This window comes from Vicia villosa, linkage group LG5 (genome assembly GCF_029867415.1).
Source record: "Vicia villosa cultivar HV-30 ecotype Madison, WI linkage group LG5, Vvil1.0, whole genome shotgun sequence".
Lineage (NCBI taxonomy): Eukaryota > Viridiplantae > Streptophyta > Magnoliopsida > Fabales > Fabaceae > Vicia > Vicia villosa.
In genome coordinates this window covers 9,507,648-9,530,503 of record NC_081184.1, presented here as the reverse complement: position 1 = coordinate 9,530,503, position 22,856 = coordinate 9,507,648, and the positions used below count along the sequence as shown (strand labels likewise).

The 22,856-nt window shown below is 36.6% G+C and overlaps 1 protein-coding gene across 1 annotated transcript; it reads right to left on the bottom strand.

Annotated features, from left to right (window-relative positions):
- Positions 1-8,142: 8,142 nt before the first annotated feature.
- On the bottom strand, positions 8,143-8,838 carry LOC131604171 (uncharacterized). Its single transcript, XM_058876633.1, has one exon. The coding sequence runs from the start codon at positions 8,836-8,838 to the stop codon at positions 8,143-8,145; it is 696 nt and encodes a 231-aa protein (XP_058732616.1).
- Positions 8,839-22,856: the final 14,018 nt, after the last annotated feature.

Genomic DNA, 22,856 nt, shown 5'->3' with positions numbered 1-22,856 from the left:
ATTCTATAATTGAAGAAAGGAAAATGAAAAGCTATCAACGACGGATCTGGTGAGCAAAGGAGGTGCAAGGGAAAACTACGTCAGTGATGGTCGTGTATGCCACGTTGGCATTTTGAGTTTGGAAAAAGAGGTATTATGTAATTGATACATTTGAGTTGAGAAAGAAAACAAAACAAGTTAATTGGCCTAGTTGTAGCACCCCTCTCTTTCAATCAAGAGGTCATGGGTTAAATTCCCATTGTCTACAAAAGGATTTTTTATTTCTAAGATTTATATATTTTTCTGGATAGCTATTATAAGAGAAATGTTAATTGTGACAAGAATGGCCATCGCGAGTAACTTAGAAACCACTAGTTTAATTTATTGATTTTTTTCTTTACATATCATCCTAAAGTTGGACTTTTCGCCAGATTAAGAAACTAGTGTTTCTGCAATTTTGATACACGCTAGTTTTTGTTTTTATGCAAGAAAAGTTGTATATAAAATATAAATTTACTTATGTTCTGTACATGAAACGAAAAATTGGCCTTTGTTTAAAATAAGTGTCTCAGCAAGAGAAAAATTCATAAATATGAGTGTGATATTTTGACAAATTGCAATTGTATTGAAGTTATATGGAATTAGAAGTAGAGTTATATTGTGTGATAACTGTTTACGGTTGTCAATTTTTTTCTCTAAACAAATTAATATGTTCAAAGTTAAAAGTATTGGAAAATTAGATTGGTTTGGCAAATTAGATTCCTTTTGCAAAATTAAGAAAGGTAGAAGAGGGAAGGTGAGATGTGTTTGGTTGGCTACCATTTGGAGTATTTGGTTGATTATGAATGAAATTATGTTTAAGAATTCGAGGTGGATTTTCTGGGATGTTGTTTGGAGTTGTAAAACGTTGATTTGGAGTGGTTTTTTATTGAGAATATTTCTCATGTTAATTGTAATTTTTATGATTTTGACAAAAATCATTTGACAAAAAGAATTTTTTAAGTCATACATGTAATAAATGAATGTGTTATGACAGTAGAAGTGAAATAAAACTGTCCCAAAGAAAAACGTCTGCGGCTAACAAATTTTATCATGAATTAAGTATGGATTAATAAATATTAATTATTGAAAATCCAACGAGTGATATCCGAGTCACACATACTTAATTCATGTTTGAACTTTAAGAAATCTTGAAATAAGGATTTTTTATTTCTAAGGTTTATATATTTTTATGGATAGTTATTATAAGAGAAATGTTAATTGTGGCAAGAATGGCCATCGCGAGTAACTTAGAAACCAATAGTTTAATTTATTGATTTTTTTTCTTTACGTATCATCCTAAAGTTGGACTTTTCGTCAGATTAAGAAACGTTTCTGCAACTTTGATACACACATAATTAGTTTTTGTTTTTATGCAAGAAAAGTTGTATATAAAATATAAATTTAGTTGTGTTCTGTACATGAAACGAAAAATTGGCCTTTGTTTAAAATAAGTGTCTCAGTAAGAGATAAATTCATAAATATGAGTGTAATATTTTGACAAATTGCAACTGTATTGAAGTTATATGGAATTAGAAGTAGAGTTATATTGTGTGATAACTGTTTATGGTTGTCAATTTTTTTCTCTAAACAAATTAATATGTTCAAAGTTAAAAGTATTGGCAAATTAGATTAGTTTGTCGAATTATAAAGCAGCCGATTTGAAAAAAAAAAGTTTTTGGACATAAAGTTTTTTTTGCAAAATTAAGAAAGTTAGAAGAGGGAAGGTGAGATGTGTTTGGTTGGCTACCATTTGGAGTATTTGGTTGATTAGGAATGAAATTATGTTTAAGAATTCGAGGTGGATTTTCTGGGATGTTGTAAAACGTTGATTTGGAGTGGTCTTTTATTGAGAATATTTCTCATGCTAATTGTAATTTTTATGAGTTTGACAAAAATCATTTGAAAAAAAGAATTTTTTAGGTCATACATGTTATAAATGAATGTGTTATGACCATTATTTAAGTAGCCAAATTGAAGTGATCTATTTAATATAAGGTTTATGGCTAATATTTTTTGTTAGGTTTTTTCTCTCTTTTGCCCCCTTTCTAGATCCTTGATGCTCAGATCACCTTCCACTTGTCCCTGATTATTTTCATTTTGTCCTTTTTCTCTAACGGTTTTATTATGCCAGCTCACTTGTTTGTCCTTAAACATAACAAAAGGGCATGTGATTCTTATAAATAATGAGTCATGGTCCCAAATTGTAGACACTAAAAATTATCATAGAATTTTTATTCTCTTTATCTCATTGGAAGAGAAACTAAAGAATTAAAGAATCTACAATTGGAATGTCTTTTGACTATCAAGATTATTATCTTCTCGTTAATATTTCATGGATCCTTAAGATACGCTCCCGCTTTCTATTTTATCTTAAATTGAGTATGGATTAATAAATATTGATTATCAAAAACCCAACAAGGACAACTATCTCAACTATTTTCAATCACATCAAGCACAAAATACTACTCGGGTCAATCCTATGTCAATGATTAGAATAATGCAGCAAAAGAGGCAACTCCAGAACTCCTCATTACACCTAAACTTTTCAAATTTTAAAACAATAATTCTCTACAATATTCCACTTTTCCTCAATTCTCATAATAGACATTGACATATGTTTTACTATATTGTCTATCACTATATCTTAATATGGTAACCTACATCATGAAACCATATGAAAGCACATCTAATATGCTAAGAAAAAACAATTCAACTGGTACATTATTATTATTATTATTATTATTATTATTATTATTATTATTATTATTTTGAATTTCTCCTCTATCATACATAAAAGGCAAGAAGAAATTATTTTAAAAAATTGAAAATATTGAAAGTTTGCACTTATCGATTGAGTGAGCTAAAGAGGCAAACATTATATATGGATCACAACAAAATAAACAAAAAAAATATTACTTTTAAAACATAAATTGATCAATAAATTTCTTTACGTTACAAGCTTAGGGTAGAAATATATGGCTGAAATTATTAAATTAGTTTCTTTAATGATCCTCTTAATTTTCTTATTTCTTGTTGTAACTGACATTAATGGTAAACGATTTTTGTATCCTTTTGAAATTTGTTTTTTTGTTTTTGACAAGAACAAACTTAACTCATATCATTTATCAAAATAAAGTCAATACAAGGAGGAATAACATTAACGAAACTACGCCTAGACCAAGAATTGGCCGCCTTAACTAACGTATCGGCAACCATATTCGCTTGGCGCTTAATAAACTTCACCTTAAAGTTTGGAATCAAAGCTAATAAACGCTTAATAGAGAGGAGGATAAGATTGAACTCAGACAAACCAGAAACATTAGAATGAATGCCTTGAACAACCAATTGAGAATCACTTTCGAAGATCACAAAATTCAAGTTCAAGGAGATAGCATGTTGGACAACTTCTTTCAAGGCTATCGCCTCAGCTTCAATAGTTGACATACTACCAATATCCCAAGCAGTTCCTGCAGTAATGAATCTACCCAAATTATCCCGGAAGCACCAACCTCTGTTAGTGGAACGATAAGCACTATTGAAGCCGACATCAACATTACACTTGACCCAATTATCAACCGGAGGAAACCACACTACAGGGAGGTGAGTACTGTTGCTCCTTTCCTGAGCAACCTGGGCTGTGAACCAATCCTGCCACTTAACATAGGCTTGCAAGCCTAAACGAGACATGCCTTCCCTTTCATTATTCCAAACTATATTGTTACGGTTCTTCCAAATCACTTCTACCATCATAGCAAACCGACCGGCATCCCTACGATCTTCTCTACTACAAACATAAAAAATGAGAGATTTAGCATCACTAAAATGTTGAAGACGAGGCTCTATGATAGACGACAAACCTGCTGCCCGCCAGTACTAGATAATGGTGGAACACCCAAAAAAACACATGCCAATCCTCTTCGTCCATATCTTCGCAAACTGGGCACTCCGGTGTACATTGGACATAGTGTTGTCGGAGCCTAATTCTCGACGGTAAGCAACCTCTACAAATTCTCCACAAAAGGTGTTTGACTCTAGGAGGAGCCATGATGTTCCACAAATCCTCCCACTTACCAACAACTTTACAAATTGAGCGAGAAGCGATAGAATTCCTCCAGAGCCTATAACCTGAACGAACACTATAGTTTCCACTATTTTCTGCACTCCAAACCAGCCCATCGACTACCACATCCTCAACCAACAGAACACTCAAAATCTCCTTTGCAACCATATTATCAAACAAAGATTCAACAACCGAAATATTCCACTGTTTAGTATTAGGCAATAGAAGATCCTGAACATAAAGATTGTACACACCTTGAGGATACGGACCTCCTAAGCAAACATTTTGACAACCTCGAATCCACGGTTCATTTACGACCCTAATCTGGCTTCCGTCTCCAATACTCCACCTACAACCCAACCGTAAAACATCTTTAGCTTTCCAAAGGCTTCTCCACAAAAAGCTCGGGTTAGAACCCACACTAGCATCCAAGAAAGAGGAATTAGGGAAATACCGTGCCTTGAAGAGCCTAGAAACTAAAGAGTGGGGTTTGGTTAAAAAATTCCACCCTTGTTTAGCTACCATAGCCAAGTTGAAAGCTCGAAAATCCTTGAACCCCAAACCTCCATCCCTCTTAGAGCAAGAGAGCTTCTCCCACGCCAACCACCGAATCCCTTTGTTATTGTTACCACCACCCCACCAAAAATAATTCAACATCTTCTCTATGTCATCAACCACCCCATCCGGGATAATATACACACTCATAATATATGCCGGGATAGATTGCAACACCGATTTTATCATCACTTCTTTACATGCTTTAGACAAAGCTCTACCACTCCAAGAATTGATTCTTTTCCAAATGCGATCCTTGATAAAAGCAAAAGTTTCCTTCTTACTGCGACCAATCATCGAAGGCAAACCCAAATACGAACCTGTCCCAAGAACATGACGGACACCCATAATTTTTGCAAGATCCTCCTGAATTGGGACACTAAGATTGCGACTGAAAAAGACTTCCGACTTTGCCAAATTAATTTCTTGACTTGACGCGGTGGCAAAGATCTTAAGTAACTCCATTAGGTGAGAGACTTCCACAATATTAGCCCTGCAAAATAAAAAACAATCGTCAGCAAAAAGAAGATGGGACACACTAGGTGCCCTTCTGCAAATCTGGACTCCATGAGTGTCCCCACGAGAAACAGCTCCCTTAATAAGAGCTGAGAGGCCCTCTGCAATAAGAATAAAAAGATAATGAGACAGTGGGTCCCCTTGTCTCAATCCTCTTCCTGGCTGAATTGGTCCAACTCTATCAGTATTAACAAGAACCGTGTAATTAACCGAAGTCACACACATCATCACCCAGTGGATCCACTTATCCGCAAACCCCAACCTTCTCAACATACCCCTCAAGAAACCCCAATCCACTCTATCGTAGGCTTTACTAATATCAATCTTCAGAGCCATATAAGATTTATTCCCCGATGTCTTCCTCTTGAGAGCATAAATAATCTCAATGGCCGTCATAGCATTGTCTAAAATAGACCGATTTTCAACAAATGCAGATTGTTCCTCAGAAACACAATTATCCAAGCAACGCTTCATTCTATTAGCTAACAGTTTAGAAACCAGCTTATAAGCTACATTACACAAAGAAATAGGCCGCAATTCTTTCATCGTACGAGGCTTTGGACACTTCGGAATCAAACAGATATTTGTATCATTTAGCGATGAGGGGAAAAAACCTTGCGCAAGCCAACTAGAAGCCGCTGTATAAATATCATCACCGCAAATATGCCAAAATTTCTGATAGAAAGCCGGGTTGAAACCATCAGGCCCTGGGGACTTATCTGGATGCATAAGACTAAGCGCGACATATAATTCCTCTTTAGTGATATTAGCTAATAACCTGTTGTTGTCTTACATAGAGATCACAGGCTTAATAAGACCAAGAACCGGGTCGTAATCACCGACACTGGCCTCAAAGAGAGTTTCAAAGTACCTTTGAGCAATACCACATAAACCATGTTGATCTCGCACCCGGGAGTTTTGTTCATCCAGTAACATGTCTACTTTCTGATAATTCTTCCGCACCGTGGCAGATCTATGAAAAAACTTCGTATTGCGGTCGCCGTTACAGAGCCAATGCATTTTGGCCCGCTGCTTCCAGAAAGTTTCTTCACCAACAAGCAGCTTATTATACTCCCGCTGCGCTTCGAGAAACTGGGATGATGATGCCGCATCCCGAGCATCTCTAAACAGTTCCATAGTATCTAAACAAACTGCTGCACTTTCCTTATGCTTTTTGTATCTCAGCTTGTTCCACGACCCAAGCTCACTAGCACAATTAGCGGTACAGAGCAATAAATCTGGATTAACACTTTTATGCCAACCTCTTGAAACAACATCTTCTATATCCTCCTCCTTAAGCCGTCTATTCTCGAATTTAAAAGAAAACTTTGTCCGCCTGGGTTGGGCTTGATCACATTGCAATAAGATCGGACTATGATCTGAATGGGATGCAATCATATTTACCAGCTTCGCATCGGGAAATAAGTCAGACCAACCGGGACTAACTAGCGCTCTATCAAGGCGCTCCTCCAATGCATGATCGGTTCCACGACTCTTAGTCCATGTAAACTGATGTCCCTCCAAGGAGAGATCCATAACATTACAATCATACACGGCTTGACGGAATCCAGCGCATAGCCAATTCGGATGTGGATGAAGTCCACGTTTATCTTGTTGGGATAATAAGTTGTTAAAATCTCCGATAATGCACCAGGGAATATCTGCCATGTCTCTGAGATTACGAAGCATATCCCAAGATTGTTGCCGATGATTACGCTCAGGATAGCCATAGAAACAAGTAAGACGCCAAGAACCTCTAGTATCATCCTGGATGAGAATGTTAACAAAGTTCCTTGAGAAATTTAAAATTTGATAGTGAACATTATTATTCCATAAAACAGCAAGCCCTCCACTCCTGCCTTCCACATCAACCGTTAAACACGAACTGTACCGTAACGAGACTCTAATACCTTCCATTCTCTGGGCTTTAGCAAGCGTCTCCGAAAGGAATACAACATCAGGACGGTGTTGTTGAGCGAGACGCCGCAGGTTAGGAATTGCTCTCGGGTTGCTCAGGCCCCGGCAATTCCAACTGAGAATTTTCATTGTTCCCGGCAGTCCTGACCACCAGGACTTGCTGATAAAAAATGCTCTGTCGTATTTTGAGTAGCTTTTCCTTCATCTTTGGCTTGTTCACGACGACGCTTACGTTCCAGTTGCGAGTCGGTATTAGCTAGCTCTTCCAATCCTGGTTCAGAGATCATATGAGGGAATATGGTAGGGGCAGTATGGTTTTGGTCGAGAGGTTGGAGCTTTATGTGTGGCTGGGATTTATTGTGATCAACGTGAATAGGTTTTTACTGGGAATTTTTTGGTTTGAATTTATAAGGTTTAGTATGAAGGCTGGTGTTTTTAGTTGTTGTAACAGTGTGGAAAGAAGGGATTTTTTTGCTGTTGGCTGCGGGTAAGCTTGAAGAGTGCATGGCTTCAGACAAATTATGGGGGCTGACGTGGCTTTGTTGTTGTGGGGTCGAGACAGAGGGATTAATTAACACAGTAGATTGTCCCTCAAATGGGGAAAGAAACGTGCCACTACTAGGGGTAGGTTCAAGGATGTGGGGCCGGTAATTAAGGTGTTGGTGGGGCAAGAAATTATGGGTGGGGGACAAAGGGAATGCAGAGTTATGATTGGGTAATAATTGGCTTGTCGGTTGAGCAGTTGGAAAAAGCTGGATTTGGGTTTGAACACAGCCATGCACGAGTGGGTTACTGTTTGTAACGAAAATAAGCTCATTAATGCTCACAGCATTATTCCTTGAGTGATTAGCATTAATTGCTAAAAGTGAATCAGAACTTTCCCCCATTGGCTGGGAGGGAATATTCGTTTCAGCAAATGCGTTACTCTCCCCCTGAACCGCCTGTGCCTCACGCGCCTGATCCCCTCTTGCCATATTATTTTTTCCAGAACTTCCAGCAGTATCTTGCCTAAGCCATTTTGAAGAAGAGACACCATATTTCTTGTTTTCCGCCCGGATATCATTGGACCAACCTCAGACACCATCATCTTCTGTCATTGCGAACTGCACTTCACATCGTTGTTCTGAATGCCCAAGAAGTCCACAAACAAAACAGAAAATGCTCAGTTTCTCATATTTAAAATTCACAACACACCAATCTACTCCTTTATTCTTAACCTTAGTAGATTGCTTCAATGGTTTCCTCACATCAACTTTAACCCGAATACGCATATATTGACGCCAAAAACTAGTGTTATTATTCTTATCATATTCCACAAACTCTCCAATATAACTACCCATAGCTTTCCCCACTTTCTCTAGCATGAAACCCGCAGGAAGATTATGGACTTGGACCCAAAAGTCAACATGGAATAACGGAATGTTTTCAATCTGTACTCCAATTTGAACTTTTTCAAGAATAAGAAGATGACTATCGTAAGTCCACGGACCTCCATTAATGACCGCCTCCATATCGAGTTTGTGTTCAAACTGAAACAGAAACAAACCATTCGTCGCTTCCTTGATTGCTACCCCTTTCACCGATCTCCATATATCTGCCACTCTACTCATCATTGATCTCACATGGATAGGTTTGTCGCAAAGGAAGCGCCCGACAAGACACAATCGTAGATCTGCCGCTTCACACTCTTCATTCTCCAGATCAAAACAAAAACCTTCTCCCTCGCCGTCATCGTTGATGGACAAATTTTCCATACTCAGACTTGCCATACCGAAAGAAATTAGGACCAAAAAAACCAGGATTCGGATTTCCCCAACTTTTGTTTTCCTCCGTTTGTTGCAAAATATGAACGTCATAAATGTTACTGTCGTTAAGAGATTGAAACTATGAGCTCAAAAGTACAATGTCACGTGCAATGTAAAATATTTTTAGAGTTGATCTTATTAATCATCTCAAAAATATGATGTATAATAAACTACAGCAATAGAATGTAAGATATAAAATGTACAAAAAATACTTGTATCTATTTTATAACCTATTTTCAAAAACAATGCTCAACAATTTGAGATAAATTTTAGGTGTCATTGTTATATACATAATTTAAAATTATGTATAAAAATATAGAATGGCTGACTCTATATTTAGTTTTGTCATCTAAAACATCTCTAATCTACAACAGAATAATGTTAAGAGAAAAAAACACTACGTGGTTTTATATATTACAACAAAAAAATATATATATCTAGACATTCCAACTGTAACACCCCTCTAATAACCCGCGGCATTTAAACAAATATTAATCAGAGTAAACATGCAAGAGGTGTCACAATTCATAAAATAAAGAATACACACGTTCGGCACATGTCATGCATTCACTGAAACATCTGAAATTATAACTCATTAAATAGAATCATGTTTACACAGCGGAATTGAATTATCGAGTCAACATTCATCACTAATGTATCAGACTTCAAACAACATAACAAATAGAGTTATAATCAAAACTCCAAAACAACGTGTTCCCAGTGTTACATCTACCAGAGCATGACACCGACACAAAAACTAAAAACCGGCTTATGAGCTAATCCTCACCAAGTCGCGCCGCTATCCTCAATCTGAAAATGACAACAAGTAAGGCTGAGTCTCATCACAGTTAACCAATGTTATTGCATCATAAATAATAACATATCATAGTTATATCGTTCACCCAATCGTTTCATATTCAGAATACATCATTGTCACACATCTACAAACATCAAGTCATCACATAACATATATTAATCATGTTACAAGAAAAATCATGCATATGTATGAAACTGACACTATGCATGTGGTACCAAACATCACCAGTGGGAAAATCCACCGACCGATCTATCATCATCCAGATACGGCCCTGCCAGCACAGATTCCACACAATGGGAATCTTGCCCTTCACTGAATCCTCTCATCTTTAGGATACAACCCTCATCTATGATTATGAATGCATGCAACAATATATATAACATACTATCATCATCATCATACTATGAGTAGCATCATCTATACTCATTCATCATCATTCATCATCATTAACAAGTACGTTCAATATACATATAATTGCATCATTCAATAAATCAGTCAACAATATTTCATACAGATTCATCAGTTTAAAGTCACACGTCATCAGACTTTCAAACATCACAAAACAGCAAAAATCTGCAGATCACGCTGGCCATACCCGTACCATACGCGTACCAACATGCCCCAAAATTCACAAAACACACACCATACGCGTATCATACGCGTATGGACAGGACCTCATTTCGACACAAAACATGCACATACGCGTACCAGCCAGGCATACGCGTATCAACCAGGTACCATACGCGTATGAGCAGAAGGTACAATCAGCTGCACACATGGGGAACGTATCATACGCGTATCACCCCTTCCATACGCGTACCATACGCGTATCATACGTGAACGGGCAGAAGTTCTCAAATCTGCAACTTACCCATTCGTTTCCCTCGCGAATTCACCTGTACAGCCTGCGATTTTGATCTGAAACCAATAATTTCACATATCCAGACACACAACATCCATCCAACATCACTAGTATATGATCTTCTATTCGATTTTACTCATCACAATCTAATTCTACTCAATTATTAGGGAATTTCAGATTCAATTTCAATGATGAATACAATAGTAAAATCAGAATACATAACCTATTGATCTAAACGATATTCCTAATCAACATCATCATTCCCAACACGATAATAGAGATTAAATGGAGAGTCCCCCCTTACCTTAGCCAATTCTTGATCTTTGGTCCCTCCCTCTTCAGTTCTCCTTTAGTTCTTCGCATTCCTCATTATAAAGCCACTCTAATCATTCATTTGGTTATAAAAGCTTGCTTCACTTAAAACTGAGAAGATTATAATTCATCAGGGAAAAGTCAACTGTTTAAGATCACCTTTGGCTTTTGAGAAATTTGGTCAACTATGAACTTTTAAGAATCAAAATCATGAACATATGATCATTAAAGCCATTTGATCAAGAAAATCAATCAAGATTCAAAAAGTCAACCATTAGGGTTTTGACTTTTTATGTAAAGAAATTGCATTTAAACTTTGAAAAGTCCTAACTTTCTCATCCTTTGGTGAAATTTTCTCAACCCAAAGCCTATCTTGGAGAAAAGGTCAATATATACAACTTTGTCACATATAATGTTTTCCCAAAAATCAATCGTTTGAGAGATATGAGCCCATGAAGATTCTTCCAACACAGAAAATTTGTCTAAGTCTTTTTTATCAACTTTTTTCACCAACTTCCAAGACATTTTTCTCATTGATCAAAGAAGAATTCTTTCAATCCATTAACAAGGGAATTGAAGTACATCATCTAAGCTTTTCAAAAAGTCTTAGAATATTATTTCATCAGAATCATCATCTCCATCTTCAACTTGGTGCTGCTGCAGTTGGAGTCGTGCAGAGCTATCCAGAAGGTTTTGATCCAATTTGAGCATTCAAACACCTTCTAATATCATCATAGGAGCTATCCAGATCATCACATAGCATTTGTAACACCTCAAACTCAGAACCCTATTTCTCACTTTGAAGGTAAGCCTCAAACTTTGAACTCCATGGTCCATGCATTTTAAATGTCCAAATGAGTTATCATCATGTTTCTTCACATATATAGAATATTTACCCTCAATCAATTACATCATATCATGCACATACACGATTTCAGATGGAAAATTCGTTTTAGGGTTCTTGAGTGTTCATGCGCATAATCTTAAAAAAACACTTAAAATAAATAAAATTAAAGATCGCCGTCGTGTTCCTTGTGAAAAAAACGAGTGAAATTCATGTTTGGATCATCTCATTTGGTTAAGAAATGAGGAAGTTAGAAATTCAAAAAATATCAACAGCTTGAGGTTGAAGGTGAATGGTGGCGCGAAGGTTTTCAAAATTCTGGGAAAATACTCATTTTTAAATATTATTAATTGAACACATGTGTTAAACCATCCAAACGCGTGAGTTCAACACTTGGCAAGGCCAGACCTACTTTTTGACCACCAATTTCTTTAATATTTTTCCAAACTTCAACCATTTAATTAACCCATCAAAATTAATCAATTTCAAAAATTCTTTTGCACACTACTCATTTATCATATATATTTCATGATTACGCAAAAAAATTACAAAATATTATTTATTTAATATATTTTTATTTGGTTTAAAATTAATCCATTTTAGTATGTTTAAATACTTAAAAAAAATTATTTTCCTTTGATTTTTCAAAACCTAATCAATTTTCAATAATCATGTGAATAAAACCTAATATACTAAGCCTTAATTAAGTGTGAATAGCCTTTTCCATATTAATTTAGTTTTGTTTTATCAATTAAAACTCTTTTGCAAAACCCCTGATTAAAATAGACAATTAGGGTTTTCATACAACAAAACTCTTCCATTTTTTCAAAGCATCAACCAATGGGCATCCCTTTGAGCTGTAAGCCCCATCCTCTGTAAATATTTTTGGGCCTCTAATAGAAAGTAAGTCCCATCCCTTTTTTTATTTATTCAACTATTTTCAATTAAAATATTCAATTGTTTTCAAATAAACTTCTCATTTGTTTTCACTTTAAATCAATGGACTTCTCCTTGAGTATAAGTCCCATCCCTTATTTCTCATCTCAAATTCTTGAGCCTCTAATAGAGTGTAAGATCTAACACCTTTTTGTTTATACATGAAATAAATCTTATGGGCCTCGATCAGAGTGTAAGCCCTAACAGCTTTTCTCCTTTCATAAACAGATAATCCATATAACATATAAAAAAACAGTCATAAAACATCTAAAAAACATCAAAAAAACATTTCTCTGCATTCATATTTAAATTACTGTTTATATAACTTGCTATAATTGCCATACATGCTATACTTGCTATATTCGTCACCATATTCACTGTATATACTTGTTATACCTGCTATACTTGTTATACATCTGTCAAACATCAACTGTATATATATACTTCTTAGATCTCCGTCAGAGAAAAAAACCTAAGATATAAACTATATATATATATATATATATATTATAGGATTATGACCAGGATTGAGGATTACTTCCCGGTGAAGCCTCTCCTAATTAGACAACACAGTTTCTCTCCATAAGATCAATTATTCCCGCTGAAACATGTTGAAACCCTTATATCAAACAATAGGGCACATCCACCTAAAGAGGATTATTTTTCGGTGAAACCTCTTAGCTCTTGCTTAGATCCAAATAAGGTCAAACCAACATAGCTTTCTCTTGTGCTACAACAAGGATCCTCAATGACCCTCTATTAGCCTCCTCTTGGGCTCACAGTACAAGTACCTACATGCTTCTTAAAAGTTTCCCTCAGGTTCCTTTTGAGCTTGTATACAAGGACCCTCGGGCTTCCTAAAAGCATATGACATGACATAGCTCCCTTTAGTCAACACATGTGAGAATTCAATTCTTAAAACATCACATCAAAATCATTTAAGTATTCACAATCTCTGTATTGAGTTTCTTCCCTTCAGAATAAGAGACAAGGAAAGTCTCAATTCTCATTTCATCCTCAGTAGAGTCAGCCTCAATCTTGGGCTTTGTACAAGACAAAAAACAAACTTTCAACAGTCAGAAGGATTCAAATCTCTAAATCTATTACCCAGTTGTGTCAGTCTCAATCTTGGGCTTTGTATAAGACACAAACATAATCTTTCAACAATCTCAAAAATACAGTTTTTAAAACTCATTCCTAAGCTAAGTCAGCTTTAATCTTGAGCTTTATACAATAAGTCATGGGAATAGGATCATAAGTTGTCCTACCACGATTCTGATTCTGATTAGCAACCTGAGATTGAGGAACTTGAACTTGCACAGGAGCGACAGCGGCTACATAAGGTTGATCCCCATTTTGAGGTTTACGACGAGATCCCCTTCTATCATCAGACACAGCATTGGTCTCATTCTCTTTCTTCTTGTGGAAGTTTCCATAAGGTTTCTTCGATCCACCAGAGGATTCAGCAACATTAGCAACTTTCCCATTCTTGATTCCCTCTTCAAGTCTCTGGCCAATAGTAACCAAGTCTGTGAAATTTGAGGACACACTTCCAATCATTTTCTCCCAGTAGAAAGGGGAGAGAGTATCCATGAACATGCCAGTCAATTCTTTCTCAGCCAATGGTGGTTCAACTTGGGAAGCCAATTCTCTCCAACGTTGAGCATATTCTTTGAAAGATTCCTTTTCCTTCTGAGCCACGTTCTGAAGTTGACGGCGATCAGGCGCCATGTCCAGATTGTACTTATACTGCTTCATGAAAGCATTAGTCAGATCTTGGAAACAATGAATGTGATTACTCTCAAGTCCCATATACCATTTCAGTGAAGCTCCACTCAAACTATCCTGAAAGCAATGGATAAGCAATTTATCATTTTGGGTATAAGCAGCCATTTTGCGATAGTACATGGTCAAATGGCTTCTTGGGCAAGTGTTCCCCTTATACTTCTCAAACTCAGGAGTCTTGAATTTTGCAGGCATGACAAAGTTGGAAACCAAACACATATTCTCAGCAGCAACCCCAAAGTAATCATTTCCTTCCATGGCTCTCAGGCGTTTTTCTAAGGTATGATACTGCTCTTTGACATCTTCAATGTCTCCAGCATCTCCTTGACTTCCATTCTGGGAACGGGCAGCTTGATATTCAAACAGAGGATTCACATAAGTAGGCTGAGCAACAGTGTGCACAATAGGCTGAGATTCAGTGAAGACAGGAGCATGAAAAACTTGGTTTGAAGCTTGACCAATCACAAGTTGTGAAGATTGACCAATACCAGGAGTCTTCTCATATGGAGGAGTGTAACCATGTGGCAAACCAAACTCTGGCCATGTAGAAGGTGGTTGTTGAGTAGGTTGAGGGTCAACATCAGCACTTGAGACTTCAACAATGACAGTTTTCTGAGGCGGTTCTCCTCTAGCAATCAAAACTTGCAGCATTTCAGTTAGCTTGGTCATGCCTGACTTCAACTCATCAATTTCCATTCTGACCTCTGCATTGTGTTGCTCTTGGTATTCCATTCTCAATCTGACGTTGGCTCTAGTTCCGTACTTGTGTGGAGGAATCAGCTTGACGGTAGACAAACTCTGAAGATGGAGACAGACAAGGATAAGTTTTCTGGACAACCTGGATGTATGTATGCAAATGATGCAATTGCTGTTTTTTGTTTTTTTTTTTATTTATTTATTTGATTCTCAAGGAATTCAAGTTATTAATTTGTAAACATCAAAACATGAAGGAAGTAAATCCTATATTGGATCAAAGCTTTGATCAAGTTATCATCAAGATCAATCATCCATTTTGGTGGATTAGAGTTTTCACCCCATCAACACCCAAGATCCATTGAGTTTGATGAAACTTATGATGTTTACAAAGAAAGACCTATGAGTTCCTTGGAAATCAAATGAATGCATGGATGCATGGCTTATGCATCAATCACAATCAAGATCACACATGGTCGCACAAACAGGGTTCAAAGGTTCGACGTCACGGGCATGGAGTCAAGGTTAAGAACCACCCACAAAGGTATGTACTAGGGAATTTTGTACCTGCCGAACGGGTTCTACAAAGGTTCCCAGAGTTTTCAATCTTCTATCGGATATTACCGGCTCGCACAATTGCTCATGGGCGCCAATAATATGCCTAAAAAGACCTCGTCTGAGCGTAGTATCGCATGACAACAAGCTCAAATTGGTACTTGATCTTGTTTCTGCACTACATCCTAAAAAGGCTTAGATGGGTTAAAAGGGTTCTAGGTCATTCAGCTTCTACGGACACTCACTATTGAAAGTAATAGCGTTCTTACGATAGTTCGTAACAACATCTACTACCTTCCATGAGGCCTCCACTGATTGGGGTTCCACCATATGACGCTCATGGTAAGGATTGCTCCTGACATGCGACTATTGGTCTTACCACCTCCTATCTCAAGTTACTCACAAAAGTTCGGGTTAGAACTTTATCTCATCACAGAGGAACCATCGAGCACCAAAAAGAAAATAAAAGAAAATAAAAAACAAAGCACACAATAATATATACAGATACAAAACACACAGATAAACAAAAATAGGCTTAACACACTTAAAAACTGGATCCCCAGTGAAGTCGCCATTTTTCTGTAGCGGGGAAAATCTGACATCGAAGCCATGGGATTGACTCGAATCAATATTCCGTTTTGAAATCGCCACCGCGCTTTATTTTTTCAAAGGAAAAGGGAAAAGAACGTAAAACCCAAAGTTTTGTTTTTAAAAAACAAGAAAGAGATCTCAGGTACGGGTGTTGATTATATGAGGGGAAGGTTTAAAGCACCCCTCATATCCGTGGTACTCCACGGGAACCTTTTTGAAAATCTGTGTGTGTGTGCTAAAACGGTTTGTTTTATTTTTGAAATAAGCTCGGCAAAGCGTTAAGCTTTGGGCCTACATACCTCCTCGGTGCAATGGAGAAGTCAGAGCTAATGTAGTTCCGCTTTTGGGAAAAACGTTTTAAAACGAATAAACACTTTGTTGTCGTTAGAGAGAAATACTCAGCCATTGATCTTGAGCATGAGAACAAACAAGTTCTTTGCATCGCAAATGAAAGAAGGGCGCCAACTCGGATAAAATCAACGAGTATGCCACTAGCTCTCTCACGCGGAAAAGATCTCGTTATTATCAATCAATTTCAAAATCGTGGGGTATAACCACTCGTTTCGACAATTAACGGTGTCTAAACTTTTGAAGAAAAGCCACTAAGGGCGAAAGATATTTTAAAAGAAAAGGTTTTGAAAAGATTGCAAACATAAGAATATTTTGGAAAAAGGAAGAAGATTTTGAAAATTTAAGAATGGGAGGAGATGAAGAGGCTAACCTAATGCATAAAATAAAAGCTAAGGAAAGAAACGGTCTAACCAAATAAGAAGCCAACACTTGACATTAAGAGTCAAGGTAGTTTTCCCATCCTTTGGATTTATCAATACCAACACATTAACACTTGGGGATCCACATGAACTTATTGTCTTAGCACCATTTTTGCATTAAACACATTAAGATTCTGACGAAAATCGGGCAGAGTAACGGCTGTTTTCGGGTAAAATCCTTATCTCAATGCCTTGGAATTAACCATCAAGGGCTTTCAAGGAAATACCTGCACACATAAACATACAACAGAACAATGCCAGACAGACAGAACAATCACAGGATAGTAATAGAATGAGTCCAGAGGTACTAGGTCCATAAGTCCGAATCTCCAAAGTGCTAGGGATAGTAACTGATAGTCCAAAGAGAACCTTATGTATTTTTTAGATTTTGATTATTTATTAGTGTTTTAGCGAAAAAATAAAGTATGGTCCAAGTGGACAAAAGAAAAAAAATACGGAAGCATAAACATATGTCCAAGTGGACAAAGAGAAAATGACAAAAAGTAAATATGATGAAATGATAAAGTAAAGCGATAAAGCGAGAAATATAAAGAGCGGTAATATAAAGAGCGGTAATTAAAGTTAGTTGTTAAATGTTAAAGATAACCATCTTGAAACTTGTCAAGTATGTTATCAAAGTTAGTAGGAGATCGATGGTGAGTGAATGATGTACTCGGATTTAAATTCAATGGGGTTTATCAGAAGCTTGATAAAATCATAGCGACTACACGATAAAAACCTCCACAAGTCTTAAATCAACCGCATACAATTCTCTTCCATATTTGATCTTTTTTATTCGGGACACGAAATATTGCGCTATGTTAAGCAGATCGCCAAGTGATTTATATAGAAATCACCCTACAACGAGGTCTGTCAAAACTTTATGTGCTAATGCATGCGAGAAGAATGATATGTAGATCGTTTTCCGAAAGCAATACCGCACGAAAAGAAAAAATGGTGAGTGATCTAGTCTTCACCAAGAATCCATAAGAATCCTCAAGGTATTAAGACTTTCATCGATCAAAATAAAGAGAAGTAAAAGATGGAACCACATTAAAGACTCCTTTCATCCATAATTTCAATCACTTAATATTGCGGATTTGGATTCTCATCCTATCGACGCCCTAAGTCCATTGAAATTAGAGAGAAATTAGGCCTCTAACTTGTGATTCAAAGCAAATATCAAAAGAAAGGAGTAGAAGATGAGTTAGAACCAAAAACAAGTCAAAAACCACAAAAATCAGCATTCTGCCCAGTGTAAATCGATTTGCACAGAGTGTAAATCGATTTGCACAACTCTGTTTTCAAAATCTGCGCAGTTTTCAGTTGTGTAAATCGATTTGCACAAGATGTAAATCGATTTGCACAACATAGTTTTCAAAAAAACAGCAAATAAAGAGAAGAAAACTTGTTTAAACATAAAACCAAACACCTTGTGATCTTGGATCAATTTGTGCACGAAAATGTATCAATTAAGCAAGAAAATCTCATCAATGTAGCACCAAAGGTGCATCAAGCATAAACAACAATGGATCACATCTTGGATCATGTAAAGGATCAAGAATTTTACCAAATATTTCACAAACTTTGTATCTTCTTCAAGAACACACAACCACAAGCCTTGATCTCTCACAATTGATGAAGAAAAGTAGTGTTTATGTTGAGGTTTAGCTCTAAATTAGTGAGGTTCAAGATGTGACTCACTAATTTGTGTGGAAGAAAAAGAGCTTTGAGTGATGGGTTTGGAAGAGGTGAGGAGAGAATTTGCAATAAGTTTCTTGGCTATCAAAGCTTGAAAAATGAAGAGGGGAATGCCTCAATTTATAGGAGCTAGGCTTGGGAATTTTTGTGGCTTGGAGTTAGGATTGGAAAATAGAATTAGGCTTGGAGAAAGGTTTTGGAGCCAAAAATGAGATCCAATGGTCTTGATGCAATCACATGAGGGTACATGATTAGATGATGTAGGAAATCAAATGTGAGAACCAAGTCATGCTTCCCATGCTTGCAAATGATGTCAACACTTCAAAAAGCTGAAATTTGCCTTCATTTTTCCAAATTCGTGCTGGTGCAATCGATTTACACTTTATGCAAATCTATTTACATAGCTGAAAAAGGCTAAATCCGGGAAAAAAAACAGTTATGTAAATCGATTTGCACCTTATGCAAATCGATTTGCACTGATGGCAGAAGCAAATCTGGTGCAGAAACAGTTGTGTAAATCGATTTACACCTTATGCAAATCGATTTGCACAGTGAAAATGTTGAAAAATGCCCTTTTTGAAGGATACTTTGACTTGGTACCTACAAAACACAAACATACAAAAGCACGAGGCAATATTTTTGGTATTTTTGTTAGTAAAACATATACAAGTAGAAAAACATTGGTGTTTGATGATCCCTCTTACAGATGAAGTGAGCATAACACCGAGAGCAGAGCTTTAAGATGAAACTCTTGATTGATGATTGATATGCAAATGATGTATGATCTTAGGGTCAAAAATTGGGGTATGACATATGCCCCTATTTAAGTTTCTTCTATCCGGAGATGTGAGGGTTAAAATCCTCAGCTCGACGTAATTGAAGAGACTTAAATATAAAACACACAATTTTTGAACCTAAGGTATGATGCGATGCTAATGGATGCATCAAGTATGATTATGGAATAGAGAGAAGTATAACACCACTGGGGGGAACAAAAGGAATGAGCGATAGACTCGAATGAAAGGAGCGGCTGGGGAAATAAGATACTACTGGTTATCCGCCAGGGTGACAAGAAATATCCAGCAATACTTGGAAAGGGAGGGATAACACCCAAGTTAGAAGTGTAGTAAGAACGTCTAAGAGTGGCATTAGACGACGGAAATCAACGGAGATATTCAAAAGTGGCATTGAATAAACTCTGGAACACAAATATATTGGGTAGAAACGTCTAAGAGTGGCATTAGACGACACCAACCATCAGAGACATTCAAGAGTGGCATTGAATGAATCTGAAAAAAAAAAAAGGTCCAATCTCCGAGGAAACAGCGGAGACATCCAATAGTTGCTTTGGATGGAAGGAGACCAACAAGATTCAATAGTGGCTTTGAATGCAAAAGGAGACCTACAAACCCGAAAATACGGCGGAGACGTTCAATAGTGGCTTTGAACAAAAGGAATCCAATTTGGAAATTTGAGCAGCCATTCAGGAGTGGCATTGAATGGAAAAGAAAACAACCTGAGAACATCCAAGAGTGGCTTTGGACGACAGGGAAGTTGACCAAGCTCGAAGATATTGGGGTCATCCAATAGTAGCTTTGGACGAAAAGAAACCAGAGGGATTCAATAATGGCTTTGAATACACAAAGGAAACTTGTTTGAAAAATATGAGTATCCATCCAAGAGTGGCATTGGATGGAAAACAAACTCAATAAACATCCAATAGTGGCATTAGACAAAAGGAATGTTATTCCAGCTCAAAGACATGAACGTCATTCAATAGTAGCTTTGAATGAGGTGAGAAACATAATAATGGGGATTGTGACATCCAATAGTGGCTTTGGATAAAAAGTGAGAAACGACATGTCCAAGAGTAGCATTGGACAGAGAGAAAAGTTTACACATCCAAGAGTAGCATTGGACGGAAATAGAAATAGGCAGACGAACATCTACTTTGGTATGTGCCAAGTAAGTTGGACTTAGATCTCAAGGTAAAATGTTGATAACAACAGGACCTCGGAGAATGTAAATGAGTATGAAATTTGTTTCAATGCATGATGTTGAATTTTTCTATGCATGATGAATGATCAATGCAATGCAATTGTTTGTTATAACTGAGGGAGACTCTTTTGTAAGGCACGATAGGAACTCAATTCCTCAACACGGGAACTCTGCCAATTCTGCTTACGAAGAAGATGCTTGGACATACTGCTTGTCACATTAGTAACTGTATCAGACTGGTGATCCTCTGAGAAGGACTGATGAACTGCTTGGGGATTGCTGAAGAAGATTGCCCCTGATTCACTAATTGTTGCAAGTTAACTGATCATGGCTTCAGTTGAACTGTATTAGGGGATGAAATGATCATGGCTTCAGTTCTTGAAATGCATGTTGGGATGGCTGGCCCCAGTATAAGTCTTGAAATGATATTCTGATCAACAAATCTTGAACTGAACATCTGAACAACAGGATCTTGAAGTAACGTGCCCCTGATAGGACCACTGATCAAGTTTCTCGACTGTTTGAACTTCCTGAAAGATGAGTGCTTACTTGCAGATAAAATGTTCATTCAAGAATGGTAATTTTAATGCAATGCTCAAAGAATATTTTTGAAATCAAAATCATTTTTGGAAAGATGTTATTGATGTAAAGCAAAGGGAATCACTGGTCAAAACATAGAGGTTATGACATTCAAAGTGAAAGATAAAGCAAAGGCATGATATCAAAAAAATGATTGGCAAATCTCATGGGAGTCAGCTTACGCAACCTTGTTGTAGTATGCTTTCAAACAAACCTTGCTTCAATTAGGTCTTTTAAAGGTTGTAACGTGGCTAGGTTCACGGTTTAAGAAACAAAGGATATAAGGCTCAAAATTTGATTGTACCCACCCCATCTTCGTGATGATCTCCAGTCCTAAGACTCAGTTAATTCAACTTATGCATTCAGGTTCCAAGAGACTTCTGGAATTGCACCTTTGATAATGATGATAGTGTCATACCCCAAAATTTGCCCTCCAGATTCTTTCTTAAGCGTATGCTCTGCATATCATCTGCAAATTAACTTAATCTTGCATTTTTTTTGAAAATATGAAGAACATGTTCATCTTTGCGTATTTTGGTCGTTTTTTCGATTTAACAATACTTTCGGTTCACTAACCCCTTTTTAGGCTTACAATTATAGTTTTAATTCAATTTAGATTTAAGTTGAATTTTAATCGAAATTATTGAGTCATTTTATTATATTTACATATTGTTCTATTTCTTTTTGGGTTGTAGGTGCAAATAGAAATAAAGTCCATAAAACTTAATTTGGTCCAAGCCCATGGCCTTAAAAGAAATCTTTAATCCTATCATTTTTCTTTTTACAATTTTATTAATATTTATTTAAATATTAAATAAATTATTAAAAAAAATATAAAATGATTGAATTATAGGATAAACCGTGATTGAAGATATGATTTGGCTAAATTGATGATTATTTCTATTTTTCTCCTCAATCAAATCTCAATCTCTTAAAGAGATGAAGATTGAATTTGTTTTTGTTGACCTACTTCTCCTCTTATAAAAGACTTGGATCAGTTCAGAAACAAGGGGAAGGATGGGCAGCCTCCATAAACATATATGAGCTTAAAAAAAAAAAATCGTGACTAGGAGGGCCATGGCAGAAATTTTTAGAGGTTCATTCAAGCAATTCCAAAGCATCAAACGAGTTTCCTGGGCGTTTCTGAAGGTCTCCCAACCATTCCCAGACGCTGCCGCATCTTGAATCAACATCACCGTTTTACGGTTTGCTCATGTTTTTTTTCAAAATTCGATTTTGCAAATTCGTTCATCGTATACGTAATTTGATTGCATATTTATGTTTATCATCATGTTTGCAAAGTGTTTGAAATGTTTAATTGGAGTTTTGATGCAGGAACCCTAAGGTGCCATGGTTAGGGTTTTTAAGTCTTAATTTGGGGATATTAAGTTAGGGAGAAAATTGACAAAACTAAAGTTTCCATTGGGTTCAGAAGGTTGATTACAATTGATCCATGTTATTATTCGGTGTTGTTTTATTACAATTTGCAGGTTTGAGTGGAAAGACCTACGGCTACGCGTTGAAACCGTGGCTGAAGGT

Excerpts from the sequence above, each read along its gene's own strand:
- LOC131604171 (XM_058876633.1), bottom strand. The coding sequence starts at position 8,838 with ATGGCAAGTCTGAGTATGGAAAATTTGTCCATCAACGATGACGGCGAG.